The sequence below is a fragment of the Eulemur rufifrons genome, chromosome 6 (assembly GCF_041146395.1).
Source record: "Eulemur rufifrons isolate Redbay chromosome 6, OSU_ERuf_1, whole genome shotgun sequence".
NCBI lineage: Eukaryota > Metazoa > Chordata > Mammalia > Primates > Lemuridae > Eulemur > Eulemur rufifrons.
Genome location: NC_090988.1, coordinates 52,339,530 through 52,361,246, shown reverse-complemented (window position 1 = coordinate 52,361,246; position 21,717 = coordinate 52,339,530). Strand labels below are relative to the sequence as shown.

The following is a 21,717-nucleotide window of genomic DNA, read 5'->3' as shown; positions in this document are numbered from 1 at the left end:
GAGGAATCGTAAGCCTTGGCCCACGAGAGATTGCGTGAAGAATTTATTGTAAGGAAAGTTTAAGGGTGCAAAGCGAAAGTACAGTTCCTCAGGGGAAATGGATCTGTCTCGGAGAGTGGAGAAGACACTGTCTTCTTCTCTGTTTTTCCTTTTATATGCTAGTAGTATATGTTGATGTAAAGGTCAGTTATAATTATGACTATATGTCACAGGTTTTGGGATCTGGATTTTTCCAGGTATGGTCACAACTTAAAGGTTATGTTCCAGACATTCCTTTCTCTTGTACGTGTGATGGGGAAAGTCACCGTTTATGGTGTTTTTCTATTTTCTAATTGGTGGTAATTGTTCCATAGTCTAATTACCCCATTCTTTAAGGGTGAAATAACTGTTTTCCCTGGTTGTTTTTCTATAACTGTTTCCTCCTCCTTGTTTTTCTGCCTCTATCATTCCATTCTCTCTTGTTTTTCTGTCCCTAACAGGATCACCTTCAAATTGGCTTGTCTTCTAACTTGACCTCAATTGTCTTTTACAGCTTTCTTGCTTTCTATTAGACAGGATGTTGTAGGCTAATCTACATTTTCTTCCCTCCGTCTGAAATCAGCCATTTTCCCATTGAACTCCAGTTCCTTTTTAGGAAGAAATAGTGTTTTAAGACCATTATTTGGGCTACTGGGATAGTCTCTGATTCTAGGCCTTTTTTTTTTTTTTTTTTTAAGAAAAATTCATCAGGTTGTATTCAGATTGGCTCCTGAGTTCTTATGAAAAAACCTCATCCTTTTGTGAGCTCTTTCTTACTTTATGGCACCACAAGATATTCCACACTCCTTTTGTATTTTTCCTGCCCCAGCCCGGGATTTTTTTAAATGAGAAAAATACATCATAAACCCAAGCTTACAGAAGTTTTTAATTTTTACATTCTTTAAGCTAGCTGTCTGTCTTCCCCTTTATTGACATTTACTAATTCCTTTCCATTGTATTTGGTTCCAACTAAAAGTGATCATAGATCAGTTTTTTCCCTTTTGGGGGATGGGGGGAGGGGGGTTAGATTCTATGACTGTGAAACAAAAGGATGAGCTCAGTGCTCTGCGACAAATATATGTATGTAAATGTGCGTATATACACACAAATATAATAAATTATATATTAATATATATTTTATTTGCATTTTTTGCAAGGGGGGGTGGCCCTCCAGTCCTTTTTGTGGAGTCCCCTCTGAGGCCCCGAACCTTTGCTCAACTCTCAGGCTACCCTGGGAGGCTTTAGGTGGTGATACCTGGTTACAGACCAACCAATACAGGTGCTTGCGGGGAGGAAACAGGAGAGGGGGAGGGGAAGGGGAGGAAACGGGAGCTTGGAAGCGGGCATCGGGAGCAGGCCGGGCCTAGGGCCTGAGCTGAGCCGAGGGGCGGTGGACTGAGGTCGCGCAGGCCCCACGTCGCGGCGAGGGGGCGGGGCGGGCTGCCGGGGTGGCCTACGGCTGGCCCCTGCCCGGGGCGGGCTGCAAGCCGTGCCCGCCCCCCTCCGCGAGAGCCCGCCTCCCTCCGCGAGAGCCCGCCTCCCTCCGCGAGAGCCCGCCTCCCTCCGCGAGAGCCCGCCTCCCTCCGCCGGTGCCCGCCCCCGCTACTCGCCAGCGGGTCTTTCCGTCCCGGCTCTGTCTCCGTGTCTCTGCCGTCCTCTTTCCAGCCGTCACCCCCTTTCTTCGCTTCTCGGGGCTCGTCTCGGTGTCCTCAATCTGTTTTCTCTTTCTCCCCGTCTCTCTCCTCTCTGTCGCCGTCTCCCCAGCCTCGGTGCGTGTCATTCTCCGAGTCTTTGGCATCTGAGACCTGAAGGCCTGTTCCCGCGCCCCATGGAAGAGTCCCCCGCGCCCAGCTCTGACCTGAGACAGACCGAGGACCCGGGGTCTCGTGCAGGTGAGCGGGGTTGGGAGACAAGAGAGCCCTCCAAAAAGTGGGGCACTGTGACTGTGGAGACAGGCTCAGCAGCGCCATCTGCGCTTAGGAAATCGTCGGGGTTTTTTGGGTTTTTGTTTTTGTTTTTTTTTAGAGACAGAGTCTTGCTCTGTCACCCAGGCTGGAGTGCCATGGCTGTAGTTCACTGTAACTTGGAACTCCCTGGCCCAAGAGATCCTCCTGGGTAGCTGGGACTACAGGCGCCTGCCACCACACCTGGCTAATTTTTCTTCCTTTTTTTTGTAGAGACAGGGGGTCTCGCTGTGTTGCCAGGCGGGTCTCCAACTTCTGGTCTCAAGGGAACTTCCCCGCCTCGGCCTCCAAAAGTGTTGGGATTACAGGCCTGAATCCAATCTTGAGGGAATATTGAGTCAGAGCCACCCAGTCAGCTGGGACTGACATAGCCAGAGAGGGTTGTCCAGTTCTATTTTTGTTTCTTTTCACTGATGCCATACTTAAACCTGGGAATTAGCATTGTAGAGATGAAAGGGAACTGAGAAGGAAAAACCTTTCTTACTAGAGAGGAATGTGTAGGCAGCAGAAAGAGCCCTGAGCTGGAACTTAGGAGACCTGGGTCATGGTCCGGGTTTTGCTACCTAGTGGCCTTCTATAAGCTTTTCCTCCTCTATGGGCCTGAATTTTCCCATCTATACTTTGACAAGGTTTAGCCTGCAGGATCTTCAAAGGTCTGACACATGAAAGGTGTCCCTTAAATATTAGTTGTTGGGAGTAAGTAAGATAGGGAGGCCTCCTTCTGGGATTCACTGGAGGCTCATTGGATTAATTGGAGGCTGTGGAATTACATTATTGTTATAGCATGAGGAATAGGTGGTGTTATCTCCATTTTACAAGTGAGGAAACTGAGGCTCAGAGGTAAAGTGACTTGCTAGTAAGTGTCAAAGCCAAGTCAAACGTCAGAGTCCATACTATACTATACTGTCTCCCAGTAAGAAAGCAGGGAGGACTTGATTGGAAGGTGATTATATGGAGCAGCAATGAATAATTTGAATTCTCTGCTTAAATGAACAACTCCAAAGCTGACATATCTATTCTTCTCCATCCCTAGTCCCAGCACACAGTTGGTGTGAAGGAGTTTGAGTGTCAATGCCAGAGTCCATCTGTGTTACTACTGTCATCAACATTATCAGCATAGTCCTAACAAAAACTAATGACTCTAATTGTGAAGACATCAAAATTTATAATAATTAAAAGACTTTTATTTATATTACGCTATCTATTTATGCTATTTATAGTATACTGTCTATTTTATTTATATTATCTATGTATTTAAAGTTTATAAAGCACTTTTGAGTAGTTCTTCATATTTATCCTCTTAGGTGGGTATTATTATCATTGTTATTTTTTTTGAGACAGAGTCTCACTCTGTTGCCCAGGCTAGAGTGCCGTGGCGTCAGCCTACCTCACAGCAACCTCAAACTCCTGGGCTCCAGTGATCCTCCTGCCTCAGCCTCCTGAGTAGCTGGGACTACAGGCATGCGCCACCATGCCTGGCTAATTTTTTCTATATATATATTTTTAGTTGTCCAGCTAATTTCTTTCTATTTTTAGTAGAGACGGGGTCTCGCTCTTGCTCAGGCTGGTTTCAAACTCCTGAGCTCAAACGATCCACCCGCCTCAGCCTCCCAGAGTGCTAGGATTACAGGCGTGAGCCACTGTGTCCGGCCTCTGGTGGGTATTATTATCCACATTTTATGAGCAAGGAATGACCTAGAGAGGTCATGGATTCTGGACTCTGCTGACCCCTTCAGTCCCAGCACAAGGTCACACAGCAAAACAAATGTAGCTGGGACTTGAATCCAGTCCATATGACAAGTTGTGCTTCTCCTCTGGTGATCTCCCCATTTCTTCTCCCTTTCTTTTTCCTAGTCCTTCTCTTCCACTCCATGCCTATCCTGTGCTCAATTCTTCTTATCACCTGGAGAATTCCCGTTTAGATGTTAGCTAATAGTCACATGTTGGCTGATGATTAGTAGTGTTGGTATAACTCATAATTAAAGTGTTATAAGATTTTAAAGTATGATCTTTCCCAGAGGTGAAGAACAATTTAAATGCTGTTAGTAAGGGGAGTTGTAATTGTTGTTATCATCATCATCATTATAATCCATAGGATTTAAGGAATAAAACTAGAAGGAATGCAGTGATTTGTAGTCTAAAAATAATAACTGCCCTATATTGCACTCGGACTATGTCATAGGCCTTGTAACAGCCACTTTACTTAAGCATTTTAGTTTAGTTCTATCAACTACTCTACTGAATTTTCTAGGTGAGGATCCTGAAACAAGGAAGTTGAATAACATGCCCAAGGTCATGTAGTCCTGGTGAGGTCCAAAGGCTATGTTCTTAACCATTGTACCAGCCTGGCTCAGGGACAGATGTTTATTTAGAAGAAAGCCTGGCCCTCTCCGGCAGGAGAGCCTGAACGGGGGTGGGAGAGGTGTGCTCTAGTATTGTGTGGGGGAGACAGCCTACCCTTGCCTAGCTTTTGGTTCCTCTGTTGGGAGCCCAGGATTGGAGTGAGGGGAGGCTTTTCTTCTGGACTCAGCAAAGCCACCTCTCTTGCTCCCCTCATGGTTCTTCCCTCTTCTTTAAGTTAGAAACAAGTGACTAAATGAATCATTCATATGCTATTGGTGGAAGTTCATCTCGATTGACACTAGGAGGCTGTCACCAAAACCAGTGCAACTTTTCCCTACAATTTATTGCCTAGAAAGCTGCCCGAGAGATTGGCCTAGGCCTAAAAGAATTATGTCATTCCTCTGTCAGAAACTCTTGAGTGGCCCCTATCTGTGGAATAAACACCTTAATAAGGTATCAAAGCCTCCTGGGATCTGAACTCTGCTGGCCCCTTCAGTCCCATCTCTGCCCACAGCTTTTGCAATCCACCTCACTGTAGTCAGAGTGAACCACCAAGAGTTCCCATAGCTCACTGTGTTTTCTGTCACCTGTAGGCTTTTTACACCCACCCTGTCTGCCCTTCTCCTTTTTACCCTCAGTTGGTGTTTAACCCACTGTTCATTCTTTAAGATCCTGTCCACTCAGCCATTCAGTCATTCAACAAATTATTTGTTGAGTGCACATCACATACCACCAGGCATGGTTCTAGATGTAGAGGTGTAGCAGTGAATAAAACAGACATATTCTTGTCCTTTATGGAGCTCCTATTTTGTAGTATGTATTAAGTGTAACATATGAGACATCAGAAGGTGCTAAGTGTGTGGAGAATGGAGCAGGGAAAGAGGATGGGGAGCGGCAACGGAGTTGCAGAGAAGCCCTCGCTGATTGGGTGGTGTGTGATCGGAGTGAAGGAGCTGAGGGAGTGAGCTATGTGGCCGTCTGAAAGAAGTGAGTCCACGAAGAGCATATAACTATGTGAGGCAGGAGCTTACTTGTTCAGTTATTACCATCTCCAAAAATCCTTCTCTGGTGCCTCGATCTGCCCCTTTTCTGTTTTCCTACTTGCTCTTGTATTTACCTCGAAAGCAGTGCTTATTCCGTCATGTTCTACGTCTGTTTCCCTCACCTGGATGTGGGTTTCTTGAGAGCAGGGACCTCTGAGTCTTCTCTGTCTCCTCAGCACATATCTTACGGCCTGATACAGAGTAGGCACCCAGAAATATTTATTAAATAAATGAAGAAGGCCTTAAAGGCCAAGTTCTTACAGCCTGAAAATGTTTACAAATGACTTGTAAGATAGGGCTTGGGTGACAGAGGGTTTGAGGAAAAAGCAACTCTAAGCCTGGTTTTTGTCTGTCTGGCTTGATTGCCTTTTTGGGGCCTCTGGGAGGTGGAACACCTGGCTTTCTTCCAGACGAGCACTCAGAGACTTCCACTGTCAGCATTATGGCAGGCTGGCTAACCTGTAAATGGTGAATAGAATATAACAAAGCCCTTAATAGCTGAAATTGCAAGAAAGTACAAGAATTCTCCAGGAGCCTGGAAACCAAGCCTGAACCAGAGTAGTCAGGATCTTGACCTGCCCTCAGCTGCACTGGGTGTTTGCTGGTTTCACTTAACTAGAAACTTGGGCTTTGATAGGCCTGTTGTTAGCAAACAAAGCTACAGGCCCAGATGGATTACACTCTAGGTCCCTTGAAAATCTATATCCTATGTAGGGTGTACACCTTCTGATAGGGTGAACTAGGGTCTTAATCCCTTTTCTGTTGCTTACGACAGAATACTTGAAACTGGGTAATTTATAAGGAAAAGGAATGTATTTTTTACAGTTATGGAGGCTGAGAAGTCCAGGGTCCAGGGGGCCACATCTGAGGAGGGATTTCTTGCTGGTGGGGACTCTCTGCAGGTCTGAGGCAGTGTGGTGCCTCACATGGCAAGGGGGCTGATCATGCTAACATGGTAGCTCAGGTCTCTTTCTCCTTTTATAAAGCCACTAATGCCCCTCCCATGATAACCCATTAATCTGTTAACCCATTCATGAGGGCAGAGCCTCATGACCCAATCACCTCTTAAATGCCCCACCTCTCAGTACTGCCATATTGGGGATTAAGTTTCAACATGAGTTTTGGAGGGGACAAGCATTCAAACCATAGCAAACCATAGCAACTAGGAAAGAAAAAAATCTCCCTACTGACACAGAGAGATGACAAGGAAGATTTCCTTTAATCCTAGCCTTTAGTACAGGAAAAAAGTTTTCCTGGACAATTCTAAACCACAGGCATTCATTCATGTGGATTTGAGTTTATATTCATATTACCCAAATGGCCTAGAAACCCCAAGCCAAGAAACTAACATTAGAAACCAGCCCAGGCTGGTAATGCCCCTGGGTTAATGGGTTATTATGGCAGATGTTTGGCAGAAACAAATGCAGAACATCTCTGGAGAGACACATAGTTGACCCAGGCTGCTTAGGATTCTCATAGAGTCTGGAGAATAGATTTGTTAAGTGAGAATGTATATTGCTTGCTCTCTGCTGTTGAGACCATATGTTAACCTCGGATAAAAAAATAAGCACTTGAGTACATCTGTGCCTCCCATTTGCTCTCTAGAAATGGAATGATAGAGCAAAACTTATATGCAGGCCAGCACATGGATATGGACACACATTGAGCTGCCTCCTGTCCTTGCAGAGGTCATGGAAGAAGTGACATCGTGCTCCTTCAACAGCCCTCTGTTCCAGCAGGAAGACAAGAAAGGGATTACCTACCGGATCCCAGCCCTGCTCTACGTGCCCCCCACCCACACCCTCCTGGCCTTTGCAGAGAAGCGCTCCACGAGCAGGGATGAGGATGCTCTCCACCTGGTGCTGAGGCGAGGGTTGAGGATTGGGCACTCGGTACAGGTGACTCCTCGTCCCAGATCTGAGCCTGGGCCTCCGTTTCTCTCCACAGAGCTCAGAGCACTTCAGGGTCTGTTCCTTTTCCCATCAGTGCAGGAAAAGCCCTGTGTGGGGAGCTAAGGAGGAAAAAAATAGTAAAAAACAAATGGCTCTTACCGAGTGCTTATTGTGTGCCTGGGGCATGTTAGGTCCTCATAGCCACTGTGTCATAGGTACTGTTGTCAGTCACATTTTGCGAATGAGGAAAGTGAGACTCAGAGAGGTTGCCATTTGCTCAAGATCATGCAGCTATAATACAGCAGTAGAAGCAGACTTAATCTCTTATTCCAGAGGCTTCCACAGTTCATTCAGATTCAGCTAATATATGGCATACTTTTCATTTATATTCCCTTTAATCTTCACAAGTCACTCAAGGAAGTAAGCACGGTTAGTCCCGTTTTGCTGATGAGGGATCCTGGTGCTCTAAGAGGTATGTAACTTGCTCAAGACCACATTTAACAGATGACTAAGGGGGGAGAACAGTAACAACCATACTGCTGCTACCACTGAGTGCTTTATGTGGGGTACCTATTAGTATTCCCATTTTATAGGAGGCAACCGGGCCTGAGAATTAAGTGAGTTGCTTTGGGCACACATGTAATAAGTGACAGAACTGGAGTTGGAGCCCTTGCTCTTAAGCTGTATATTTTTACTATATTTTTAGTGAGGAAAAAAGGGTTGCTGGTCTTTGGCCTGGGAGCTATTTAGGGTTATTTCAGACCCTAAATAGGCATACCTTGAAGATACTGCAGTTTTGGTTACAGACCACCACAGTACAGTGAATATTGCAATATAGTGAGTCACATGAATTTTTTGGTCTTTCAGTGCATATAAAAGTTATATTTACACTATACTGTAGTCTAAGTATGCAATACCATTGTCTAAAAAAATGTATATACCTTAATTTAAAAATATTTTATTTCTAAAAATTGCTAATGATCACCTGACCCTTCAGCGAGTCATAATCTTTTTGCTGGTGGAGGGTCTTGCCTTGATGTTGGTGGCTGCTCACTGATCAGGGCAGTAGTTGCTGAAGGTTGGGGTGGCTGTGGTAATTTCCTGTTTTTTAAATTTTTTTGTAGATGCATTTTCTGCTTATGTATATAATTTCTTAAAATAAGACAACAATGAAGTTGGCCACATCGATTGACTCTTCCTTTTATGAAAGAGTCTCTGTTGTATGTCATGCTGTTTGACAGCATTTTACCCATAGTAGAACTTCTTTCCAAATTGGAGTCAATCCTCTCAAACCCTGCTGCTGCTTTATCAACTATGACAACAATCCTTTGTTGTCATTTCAACAATGTTCCCAGCATCTTCACCAGGAGCAGATTCTATCTCAAGAAACCACTTTCTTTGCTCATCCATAAGAAGCAATTCTTTATTCATTCAAGTTTTTATTTTTTTATTTTTTATCTATTTATTTTTGAGACAGGGTCTCACTCTAGAGTGCAGTGACCTCATCATAGCTCACTGCAACCTCTAACTCCTGGGCTCAGGCGATCCTCCTGCCTCAGCCTCCTGAGTAGCTGGGACTACAGGCATGCGCCACCATGCCCGGCTAATTTTTTCTATATATATTTTTAGTTGTCCATATAATCTCTTTCTATTTTTAGTAGAAACGGCGGTCTCGCTCTTGCTCAGGCTGGTCTCGAACTCCTGAGCTCAAACAATCTGCCTGCCTCGGCCTCCCAGAGTGCTAGGATTACAGGAGTGAGCCACCACACCTGGCCCAGGCTCCACTTCTAATTCTAGTTCTCTTGCTGTTCTACCACATCTGCAGTTACTTCCTCCACTGAAGTCTTGAACACTTCCCAATTATCCATGAGGGTTGGAATCAACTTCTTCCAAACTCCTGTTAATGTGACTATATTGACCTCCTCCCATGAATCATGAATGTTCTGAATGGCATCTAGAATGATGAATCCTTTCCAGAAGGTTTTCAATTTACTTTGCCCAGCTCCATCAGAGGAATCACTATCTATGGCAGCTATAGACTTATAAAATATATCTATTTTATAGTTAAATAATAAGACTTGAAATTTGAAATGACTCGATCCATGGGCTGCAGAATGGATGTTGTGTTAGCAGGCATGAAAACAACGTTAATCTTGTACATCTCCATCAGAGCTCTTAGGTAACCAGGTGCATTGTCAATGAGCAGTAATATTTTGAAAGGAATCTTTTTTTCCTGAGCAGTAGGTCCCAATAGTGTGCTTAAAACATTCATTAAACCATGCTATAAACAGATGTGCTGTCATCAGGCTTTATTGTTCCATTTATAGAGCACAGGCAGAGTAGATTTAGCAAAATTCTTAAAGATCCTAGGATTTTTGCTCTAAATGAGCACTGGCTTCAACTTAAAATCATCAGCTGCGTTAGCCCCTAAGAAGAGCGTAAGCCTGTCCTTTGAAGCTTTGAAGCCAGGCATTGACTTCTCTGTAGCTATGAAAGTCCTAGATGGCATGTTCTTCTAATAGAAGGCTGTTTCGTCTGCATTGAAAATCTGTTGTTTAGTGTAGCCACCTTCATAAATGATCTTAGCATCTTCTGGATAACGTACTGCAGCTTCTACATCAGCACTTACTGCTTCACCTTGTATTTTTGTGTTCTGGAGACGGCTTCTTTCCTTAAACCTCACGAACCAACCTCTGCTAGCTTCCACCTTTTCTTCTGCAGCTTCCTTGCCTCTCTCAGCATTCATAGAATTGAAGAAAGTTAGGGCCTTGCTCTGGCTTAGGTTTTGGCTTAAGGGAATGTTGTGGCTGGTTTGATCGATCCAGACCACTGAAACTTTCTCATTATCATCAATAAGGCCGTTTTACTTTCTTATCATTCATGTGTTCACTGGAGTGGCACTTTTAATTTCTTTCAAGAACCTTTCCTTTGCATTCACAACTTGGCCAGCTGTTTGGCACAAGAGGCCTAGCTTTTGGCTTATCTTGGCTTTCGACATGCCTTCCTCACTAAGTGTAACCATTTCTAGCTTTTGACTTAAAGTGAGAGATGCTGTCCAGTTCCTTTCACTTAAACACTTAGAGGCCATTGTAGGGTTATTAATTGGCTTCATTTCAAATTGTTGTGTCTGAGGGAATAGGAAGGCCCAAGGAGAGGGAGACAGACTGAGTAATTGCTGGTCAGTGCAGCAGTCAGAACATACACCACGTTTATCAATTGTTTGTCGTCTTATATGGGTGAGGTTTGTGATGCCCCAAAACAATGACAATAGTAACATCAAAGATCACTGATCACAGACCACCATAACAGATATAATAATGACAAAACTTGAGCTACCACGAGAATTACCAAAATGTGCACAGACACAAAGTGAGCACATGCTGTTAGAAAAATGATGCCCATAGACTTGCTCCATGCAGGGTTGCCACAAACCTTCGGTATCTGCAAAGTGCAATCAAGTGAAGCACAGTAAAACAAGGTGTATGCGTATGTTTCCTATTGTTGCCTTCTCTACCAGGGCAGGCTATAGTGAGTCAAATGAGATAATGGTTTTGAGAGTCTTTTGGAAAAAATATGTATTTATATCATTTCTTTCTCTCTGTATGTGTCTTTATAATAGGTACTTTAATTCCCCTAACCTGCCCTGCTTTTCTACCTACAGATGTCTGAAATCTCACATTTAAACCTTCGGATCCATAGCAGATGCCTTGTTCTGCTATTATAGTGCAAATGCTTCTGTGCTGAACATGGGCCTTGCCAGCAACCCGTGTCCTTGCTTTTGATGACATTGGCTCATGTTTCCCTATGGTGAAGTTTTTTACTTTAGGGAATTTTCAGTTCCCGTCCTTTCATTATCTTATCTTGTCAAGAGTCTAGCTCTTTCATTTCCTTTAGGATAGGCATTGCCTGTGGTCATGTTGCTCTTTCCATTACAGTGTGCTGTTAAATTTTTTTTTTATGAAAAAAAAAATTTTTTTTAAGAGATGGGTTGGGTTGGCTGCAAACTACTGGGCTCAAGCAATCCTCCTGCCCCAGCCTTCCAAGTAGCACAGGCACATGCCACTATGCCTAACCTCTTTTTTTTTTTAAATTAATTAATTTTTTTTAAGACTAGTCAAGTGCAGTAGTGAGAAGGTGGGAAAGTAGTAGAACAAGGAGTTCAATCTGTAAGTGACTACGAACAATCAAGTGAGACCAGCCACTACCTTCGGACCAGCCAATTAATTAATTTTTTGAGATAGGCTCTCTCTGTGTTGCCCAGGCTGTGGTGTAGTGGCTATTCACAGACACAATCATGGCACGCTATAGCCTTGAACTCCTTCCTGGGTTCAAGCAGATCCTCCCACCTCAGCCTCCTAAGTAGCTGTGACTACAGGTGCAAGCCACTGTGCCCAGCAAGCATTTTGTATCAGACCACACCTATTGCGTAGCCTCACTACCTAGTAGTTACACACATTCACAAACTTATCCACTTTAACTCATTCTCTCTTCTCTATTTATTTACTTTCTTTCTCTGATTTATTTTACTGTAGAATCTTGAAGTTAGAAGAATCATGAGCCCAACTTCTTTCCCAATATAGAAATCTTCTGTATTCCGTTGGTAGCTACTAATGGCTTAGTGGTTAAGAGCATGGCTTTGGAGTTAGTCAGGACCTACCATTTATTAGCAATGTGACCTGGGATACTTGACTCTGCCCTGTTTCATCATCTGCAACATATAATTAATAACAGAGATTACATAGTAAGAACTCAACATTAGTCATTTTCCATAAAGGGTCTGCTTGCACAACTTTTCAAGTGAGGGACTTAATCCTGTGGCCACTGTTAAGTTTTTTTTTTTTTTTTTTAATGAGATGCTCCCATCTTCCCTACATTTACCCATTGGTCTTCTGCCTTCTGGGGCAGTCAATCTATACATATTATAGATAAAGTGCCTTTTGCAAAGAACTACTCTTTGAAGTACCAGGAAGCTGTGTTCATGCCTTCTGGGTCTTCTATTTTATGGGCTAAGAAGCTTCATTTCTTTCAGTGGCACATTAGGCCACAGTCCTGATTTGGTTTCTAGTCCCTTGAAAATTGTGATTAACGTCCTTGGGATCTGGTCTGAGATGTCAGTGTCCCTTTTCAAAGTGTGATACTCAGAATTGAACTTGGGACTCCAAGGGTAGACTGACCAGCTCAGCAATGACATACGCTTTTATTGCAGTCTAAGGTAATATAGCATTTACTTCTTTGGCAGCTGCATAACACAATGAACTAATACTGAATAGATGGTTAGCCAGACCCTCCAAGTCTTTTTCACATTTGTTGTTCTTTTAAAAAAATTTTTAATTGTGATAAAATACATCTAACTATCTTAACCATTTTTTAAATGTATAGTTCAGTAGTGTTAAGTGTATTCAAATTGTGCAACCAATCTCTAGGACTTTTCCACCGTTCAGAACTTTTCCACCTTTCAGAACTGAAATTTTATACCCATTAAACAGCTCCCCATTTCTCCCTCTCCTCAGCATGGCAACCACTATTCTATATTCTGTTTCTATGAATTTGACTATTCTAGATACCTCATAAGTGGAATCACATAGTGTTTGTGATGGTTTATTTCACTTAATATAATGTCTTCAAGGTTCATCCATGTTGTAGCATGTGTCAGAATTTCTTTCCTATTTAAGACTGATTAATATACCATGGTATTTATATACCACATTTTGTTTATCCATTTATCTCTTGATGGACACTTGGGTTGCTCCCACCTATTCGCTGTTGTGAATAACACTGCTATGAATTAAGGGTATGAAATATCTCTATGGCCCTGCTTTTTAAGGATATATATATATATATATATATATATGCCTGGAAGTGGAGTTGCTAGATCGTAGGTAAATCTTTTTTTTTTTTTTTTTTTTTTTTTGAGGCAGGGTCTTACTCTGTTCCCCAAGCTAGAGTGCAGTGTCGTCATAGCTCACTGCAACCTCAAACTCCTCGGCTCAAGTGATCATCCTCCTGTCCTCCCTAAGCCTCCTGAGTAGCTGAAACTACAGGCACACACCCCCATAGCCAGCTAATTTTTAAAATTTTTTTGTAGAGACAAGGTCTCACTATTGCTCAGGCTGGTCTCGACGAACTCCTGGGCTCAAGTAATCCTCCCCAAATGCTAGGATTATAGGCGTAAGCCACCATGGCTGGCTGCTTATGTTAATTCTATATGTAATTTTTTGAGAAACTGCATACCATTTTCCATAGTGGCTGTACCATTTTCCATTCCCACCAACAGTGCACCTGCGTTCCAGTTTCTCCACACCTTTGTCAACACTTGTTATTTTCTGTTTGTGTGAGGAGTGGGGGTGTGGTGGGAGGTTGTAGTAGCCATCATAATGAGTGTGAGGTATTTTCTCTTTGTGATTTTGATTTGCATTTCCCTAATAACTAGTGATGCTGAGCATCTTTTCATATTCTTTTTGACCATTACATTTGTTCTTTAATCAGGTTTCCCATCCAGACTTTTAAGCCCACGACCTTGTTTTATCTCCGTCAAGCCTTAGCTTGTTTGCTATATCCCATTGCTCCCGCTGGATGAGATCATCTTAGATTCCAAGGCTTTTCTGCTTTACTTACTGTTTCTTCCACCTTCATGTCAAGTATATATTAGACATATCTGGCCAGCCCAAATCATTTTCTCCTCTCATTTCATCCACTAATGATGACTGAGCTTCTGACTTCCCAACAGCTAGACTGCTCAATAATTAAGCTGACTTTATTACGTATCTTTTAGGTGTGTAGAGTGCACAAGGCACTCTGGCATAGAATGGGTTGCCCCAGGGATACTGAATGCCCTGTCACTAGCCTAGCTCCAGGGGAGACTGAATAGGCTTTTATCCAGAATACTTAGAGGAGACTCTTCTGTGAGATGGTAATTGACACTAGATAACTCCTGTGGTCCTTTATGGCTCTGAGATTCTGTGATCTGAGCTTTGCTTAATTTGTTTTGCCAGTTCATAGAGAAATACATTTAAAATGTATTTTTGTTCTAGGTAGTTAATACATTCATGTAGCTGAAAAATAAAAACAGTATTAAAAGGTATGCATCCCATTCCTATTCCCCTACCTCCTACAGGCAGTCACTCCTATCTTTTCAGTGCTAAGAAGCAAAGAAAAATAAGTGCATATTCTTAACACCCCTTTTTAAACCTTCTTAAAATGTGAAGTGATAACATATACCTGGAAAACATAAAACATGAATGTCAAATGCACAAAACATAAATAAATGCAAGCTTGATTAGTTATGACAGAGCTATACTTGTGGACTCATTATACATAAAAATCACTACCAGTATTCCGAGAAATAGAATATTGCCAGCACCTGAGAAACTTCTCTTATGGCCCCAAAGGTAATTACTGTGCTGATTTATAGCTAGAGTTGAGTTTAGCTTGTTTTTAATCTATGTATTCTTTATGTCTGGCTTTTTTTGTTCAATATTATGTTCTTGAGATTTACCCAAATTGTGTCAAACTGTAATTTGTGTACTTCCATTGTTACATAGTATTCCATGGTGTGAATATACCACCATTAAGTGATCCATCCTACTGTTGTTGGCTATTTGGGCAAGCTATTATTAGTATAGATAGTGCTGCTATGAATGTGATACTATGGGCCTGCATTTTTGCTGGGTATGTACCTAGGAGTGGAATTACTGGGTCATATGGTATGTGTATGTTCCACTTCAGTAGATGATGCCAGCCAGTTTTCTAGAGTGGTGGTTGTAAGGGCTGGTCTGCCTTCGTTCCATCCTTGTTCCTACGATTTAGCCCTTCAACTAACATTCTGTCTCAAATTATGCGGGATTTACCAGAGCCTCTAAGCTTTGTCCTCCTGTCCCCAAAAGGCTGTCAAATGAATTGCTCAGCTTCTCAGCCTCTCAGTTACCTCTTTGAGAAATCGTAGGGCTACCCTGAAGGGAAAGGCAACTTGACGTACCCAGCCAACCTCTGAATGAACCCTCAGTTCCTGGCATATAATTCATCATTGCCTTGTTTGCTCTCTGGTGCTTTCAAACAGATAGTTTTATGTTTGTTTTAATATTTTTTCTATCTTTTCTGGTTCTCAGTAGAAGTTGGTCAAATTACTTGGTTTCCTGGAACCAGAAGTCCCTTTCCTCCACATTTCTTAGGCAGATAAGAGCATATTATGTACACTGTTGTGTATTTTGCTTTGTTCATTTAATAAGATATTATAGATGTCTTTCCATATCAATATATATAGAAAAAAGGTCTTCTTTTAAAAAAAATTTGTTTAAATTTTTAATTATTTTTTTATTTGGTCTTTTTTTTTTTAAATCCCATGTATTATATGTTCATTTCACCAGTCCTCTAGTGATGAATATTTGGGCTGTTTGCAGTATTTTGCTATTTCAAGCAATGCTACAGAGAATAATATTATACATACTTAATTTGATGAGCAGATAAATCTTAGGATAAATTCCCAGAATTGGGAATGCTGGGAAAGGGCAAGTGTATTTGTAATTTTGATATGTCCCATATAAGGATTGAACCATGACAGTACCTGTTTCTTCACATTTTTGCCAACAGAATATTGTCAAGCTTTATGATTTTGCCAATTTGTTAGATGAAAAATGCTATGTCAGTTTAGTTTTAATTTGCATTTCTTGTTTATGTAAGAGGTTGAACATATTTTCATTTTTTTTCTTTTTCTGGTAGTTGTCTGATCTTTCCCTTTGCCCATTTCTATTGGGTTCTTAGAAATTTTCTTACCAATTTCTAGTGTTGTTTTAAAAACATATCAGGGAGATTAGACCTTGCTTTGTGATATGTCTGATTAGACATTATCTCATTGTATCCTTATAACAGCTCCTCTGTGAGGATGTTATTAAATTCTTCATTTCACAAAAGAAGAACTTCAGGTAAAGTAAAGTAATTTGCCCAAAGCCACAAAATAAGTGATAAAAATCAGGGTTTGAACTAGGTGCCTCTGACTCCAAGCTTGAGCTTTCAACAACACTGTTATGAATTGCCGTCTCAGTACAGGAAGGAAAAAAATCTTTGTCTTAAATTTTCCTTTATTTGCCTAGAACTTCCCTATTTGCCTGCCTTGATTTTCTTCCTTTTCTTTTCCCTCTCTCCTTCCTTCCTTCTTTCCTTCCTTTTTCTTTTTTCTTTTCTTCTTTACTTCTTTTTTTTCTTTCTTTGTAAAAACGTTTATTTAGCTCCTATCATGTGACACATCTGGAGGTAAAAAATTAGTGTAATTTGGTTTCTACCTTCAAAAGGCTCCTAGTCTAGGAAGGGAGACAGTTATGGAAAGATTACATTGCTATACAATAAATGCTATAATTTGTTAGGGAGTTTCAGGGAAGGCTTCATAAAGGAGTGACTTTTGAGTTGGGTATGGGAGAATGATTTGAAAGTTAGATAAGGTGAGGAAGAGCATTCCAGACACGGGGGACAGCATGTGCAATATTTACCATTGTCTCTTTCCAGCTTTATGAGTCATCCTATGATACTTGAGCATTTAGTGATATTTGGGCCTTCATGATTTTGTAGATTTCAATATCATCTATTTCTTGTTTATGAAAAGTACTAATACTTTTAAGGAGCCTCATATCTTCTTATTAGTATCTCACTCCTACTCTCTCTCATGTCCCCTTGTCTAGTGGGGACCTCTGAAGCCACTGATGGAAGCCACACTGCCTGGGCATCGGACCATGAACCCCTGTCCTGTGTGGGAGCGGAAGAGTGGTCGTGTGTTCCTGTTCTTCATCTGTGTGCGGGACCATGTCACCGAACATCAACAGATCGTGTCGGGCAGGAACGCTGCCCGCCTCTGCTTCATCTGCAGTCAGGATGCTGGGTGTTCGTGGAGTGAACTGAGGGACTTGACCGAGGAGGTCATTGGCCCAGAGATGAAACACTGGGCCACGTTTGCTGTGGGCCCAGGTCACGGTGTCCAGCTGCAGTCGGGGAGGCTGGTCATCCCTGCATACACCTACTACATCCCTTACTGGTTCTTTTGCTTGAGGCTACCATGTAAAGCCAGGCCTCATTCTCTGATGATCTACAGTGATGACCTGGGGGTCACATGGCACCACGGCAGGCTTATTAAGCCCATGGTGACAGTGGAGTGCCAAGTGGCAGAGGTGACTGGGAGGGCTGGCCACGCTGTGCTATATTGCAGTGCCCGGACACCAAACAGGCACCGGGCAGAGGCTCTCAGCACTGACTATGGTGAATGCTTTCAGAGACCAGCCCTGAGCCGACAGCTCCGTGAGCCCCCGCATGGCTGCCAAGGCAGTGTGGTGAGTTTCTGGCCCCTGGGAATCCCACATAGGTGCCAGGACACTAGTGGCAAAAATGCTTCCATTCAGCCGAGCCTTCTGCCAGACAGTTCACTGAGGCTGGAGGAGGAAGCTGGAACACCCTCAGAATCGTGGCTCTTGTACTCCCACCCGGTCAGTAAGAAACGGAGGGTTGACCTAGGTATCTACCTCAACCAGACCCCCTTGGAGGCTGCCTGCTGGTCCCACCCCTGGATCTTGCACTGTGGGCCCTGTGGCTACTCTGATCTGGCTGCTCTGGAGGAGGAGGGCTTGTTTGGGTGTTTGTTTGAATGTGGGATCAAGCGGGAGTGTGAGCAGATTGCCTTCCGCCTGTTTACAGACCGAGAGATCCTGAGCCACATGCAGGAGGACTGCACCAGCCCTGGTAGGAATCTGAGCCACTTCAAGACTAACTAATGGGCTTAGGAACCAACCTTCTGTGGAAGGAAATGGCAACCACAGGCAGGATAGCAGAGGTTAGTAGAGCCTACAGAGAATCCCAAAACTTAATATTTTATTTCCTACCCTTTTTTACTTCTGCCCCTCCAAAGAACAGCATGACAATTTTGCCATAGCTACTGCAGTGGAAAGAGCACTGAACTGGGAGTTGGAAGACCGGGATGTGGTCCTGGCTCTGCCACTGGCTTGCTTTAGGATGTTGGACATGTCACCTGAACTTTGGCCTCAGGTCTCCATCTGTAAAATGAGAGGATTGGTTCTGTGATTTCTCGTCTTCCCATCCCTAGGAGAGGCAGAGTGCCTGCATGCTCCATGATTCGCAAGTCCTGGCTGCTTAAAGGACTCTGATCTCACAATGGAAATCAGAGGACTTATCTGGTCAAATGACTTGCCTGTCATCCAAGTGTGAGGTTATAAGCAGGTGTCATGGCAGAAAGGAAGATCTGGATGGTTCGTTCCATTTTTAATAACAAAACCACTTTCATCCTTTTAATCATGTTCAGAGCTCTATAGGCTCTCTATCCTAGACGAATTGAGCAAAACAGTAGAATCATGAGGTCATCTACCTTCTCCAGCATTGTAGCTCTGCTCAACCTTCCTTTCCTCATTCAGAAAGCATCGTTTTCTCGGGAGAAAAATGAGAAGCTCAATGCCAGTGGCCCTTGATAATAGTGCTTATCTTATTGCATCTGATGGCATTACCCCAGTGAAAGATGAGCTTGAAGTTCATTTATTAGGATGGTCCCTGATGTGAAAAGGACATGGATTAGGACTTTAAAATACTGGACAAAACTTCCCACAATCTCTGCCCTCTAGGAACTCATGGTTTATGGGGCTAGAAGAGGGAAACAATTCAAGAAAATAAATGCAGCTGATGAGATAGTTTGTAGATATTGGTCTACAAGTTGGGGCGATGACAGCTCCTGATGTCATTGTCTTAGTTGCCTCTTCAGTGCTCCTGGAGTCATCTGTCTAAGGGCTTGTCCAGGCTGCTGGGTTTCCCTCAAGTTTGTTCTCAGAATGTCGTCCTGGCACAGCCGCTCCTTTACGTGTGGACAAGGTCTTCACTGTTAGGTCTGGACCCCCAAACCTCTGCATCAGGCCTGTTTGTTTAGACCCACTGGAATCACTACTTGAGAAGTCAGGATGCCTTTTTGTCTAATAGTTTTGGTGGTGAACTTAGCCAGTGCTGAGTCTCTCAGGTGACACCAGATTGGTTGTTCCTATCCCACATCCTGTTATTGTGGCAGAAATTCTATCATGAGAGATTTATTTTTTGTCCCTGTTTTAGGAGGATAATGCCTTAAAGTGGTATCAACTAAATATATTTGGTGCCGGGTAATGAACACAGTGAACAAATCTTAGTCACAGAATAGACCCTAGGAGGCTGTGGGTTGCAGTTGTACCAGGTGGGTAGAGGAGAGTCTTACAGGTTGAAAGTAGAGAGGTTAACTGTGTCTACTTCAGCATATTGCTTAAGGTCATGGCTTAGTGTCTTTAAAAAATTCCTTTAGCCTCTCATACGTTTGCCAAACTAATCTTCCTAATACACAGTTATGATCATTCACTCATGTATACATTTATCTAAATATTTCTTGAGTGTATAATGCAAGGTACTTTCTGTCGCCATTCCTTGGTTCAGAGTCATTTGTGGCTCCCCACTGCCCACTGAAGGACATTTAGCCTGACATGCAGAACCTTCCAGTTGTTGGATGAAGTAATGTATAACTGCTTCCCTCTACTTCCTTATATGAAGCCCAGTGTCAGGGAAGAGCTCCGTCAGATTGGCAAGTGGAGGGCGGTGGGTGTCTAGGGGTGGACAGGGTTGGTGGTGCAGGGGGGAATTGGGGAAGGGGAGAGGATTAAAAAGGCAGCCCCCTCCTGAGTGGTAGAAACTCCTTGTTCAGCAGAGCTTTCCTGAATACTATCCGCAAGCAGATAGGAATAAGAAAGATGGCTAAGTCCTGTAATCAGGGCTCAAGGATGCAGAGAAGGAGAATATCGAGATTTCTTTAGGACTATCCAAGAAGGGAGTCAAGGCAGGGACCTTGGTCCCATGCCAGTTGGACCAGAGACGTCTACTACCAGTGCTCACAGAGGCCCATCTCTAGATTGGCCTCCTCTTACTCCTTCTCCTTGCCTCTTATTTGCTGCTTCTTAATGACTAGCACTGAAACTCTTAACTGGGAAAGAGCCTATGTGCTTATTGCAGGAATAGTAAGAAAAGAGGGTTGGGGACAGGGGAAATCCAGAATGAGGACTCAAGAGAGGAATAGTGGGTGATGGCAGCTGTGAAGAAAAAGAACAGCAGCTTAGAGTCCTGGCACCCTAGGGAGAGAAAGAAAGTGGCAGAGACATGAGGCCTAGGCTAGAGAGATGGTGTAGGTGGTAGCTGCTGTGGAGAAGAAATGACAACAGGCTGGGGCTGTTCCCTGAGATACCTGCACAGGCCAGCAGCTTAGCCTGCGGAGAAGGTCTCACCCAACCCTGCATCTGTAAGCTGGTTTAATTTGTCCATGTATGTATGCCAACTGTGTGCCAATTACCCGAGGCCTTCAGGGACCTATACCATGATACTGGTAACCTAACTGAGCCCATTTCAGCCGCCCTCAGTTGTGCAGAGTGGAAAAGATAGGGCAGCTGGTGGCAGCTGTGAAGAAAAGAGGACAGCAGGTAGGAGCCTATAAAGTGTAGGCATGAAAAGAGGACTATCTAATAGGCTGTGGTCCTTTGCCCTCAGCAGCTCCTACCGTGTCCCTTGGACCCTTGTAGAATGGATCCATCCCGCACACATGCCCACCACGGGGAGCGTAGGAAGCATGAGGGGGGCCTCCTGCAGCTGGTATGTGCTCAGGCTAGTCTCCTACCCATTCAGCCTCTGGGTCCCTCTCATGCCTCTGAGATTCAAAGCAAGGCCTTTGTTGCTTGAATGCTTCATTTGGGCCCGTTTCTCCTGGTCACCAGTCTCCCCTCACATGTCCACAGGACATCCTGCAGCTGCAGCCATAGGCGAGGGACTTTTCACACTGCCTGCCGGGTAGCCCAAAGGACCCCCAGAGGTCAGCCTGAGGCCGCACGGCCTCCTCTGGGGGCAGTAGGGATTGATATCTCTACTGTAGTCAGATGAGGCCGCTCACTCATAGGCCCTAAGTTTTCCCCACTGCGTTAGTCATCCTCTTGTGGTGCCAGAGTTCACAGTCTGAGCTTCCCTTTGGTCCTTACCACAGGCTGCCATGTATTGTTGTCTGTGTGGTACCTCTAGGCCTCTTCTAGGCTGTGAATTGTGTCCTTTACACTTTGAGTCACAGCAACTTATCTGTAAATATATGCTTTTTCTATCGTATTCTGAATCCCCTGAAGGTAAGGGCTATGTCTGATTCTTCCCTTTGTCCGCTGCACCCAGCACAGAGCCTGGAACAGAGTAGACAGTAGTAAAGATATGCTGAGTGAGTGAGTGAGCCAAAGACCCTTGGCCTCCTGGAGCTAATTGAGGAGGCCAGGGGAGTTCCGCCACGGAGAGGAGGGTGTTGCATCACTTCATGGATTGGGTAACATTTGAAACCTGCCGAACACTCAGCCTAACGAGTGTTCTCTGTCCTGGCCTGCATCCAGGTCAAGTTGTGCTACTTCCTGGGAATGGGCCTTTCTCCGGCTGGAACTTGGTCCT

The 21,717-nt window shown here is 43.6% G+C and overlaps 1 protein-coding gene across 1 annotated transcript; it reads left to right on the top strand.

Annotated features, from left to right (window-relative positions):
- Positions 1 to 1,637: 1,637 nt before the first annotated feature.
- On the top strand, positions 1,638 to 20,480 carry NEU3 (neuraminidase 3). The gene is made up of 3 exons (XM_069471004.1): positions 1,638 to 1,910; positions 7,055 to 7,266; positions 16,929 to 20,480. The coding sequence occupies exons 1-3, from the start codon at positions 1,847 to 1,849 to the stop codon at positions 18,006 to 18,008; spliced, it is 1,356 nt and encodes a 451-aa protein (XP_069327105.1). The 5' UTR covers positions 1,638 to 1,846; the 3' UTR covers positions 18,009 to 20,480.
- The last annotated feature ends 1,237 nt before the right edge of the window (positions 20,481 to 21,717 follow it).

Bases quoted from the DNA above. Each gene is read 5' to 3' on its own strand.
- NEU3 (XM_069471004.1), top strand. From the start codon at position 1,847: ATGGAAGAGTCCCCCGCGCCCAGCTCTGACCTGAGACAGACCGAGGAC. The intron at 1,911-7,054 runs GTGAGCGGGGTT...CTGTCCTTGCAG, and splicing joins GGACCCGGGGTCTCGTGCAG to AGGTCATGGAAGAAGTGACA. The intron at 7,267-16,928 runs GTGACTCCTCGT...CCCCTTGTCTAG, and splicing joins GGATTGGGCACTCGGTACAG to TGGGGACCTCTGAAGCCACT.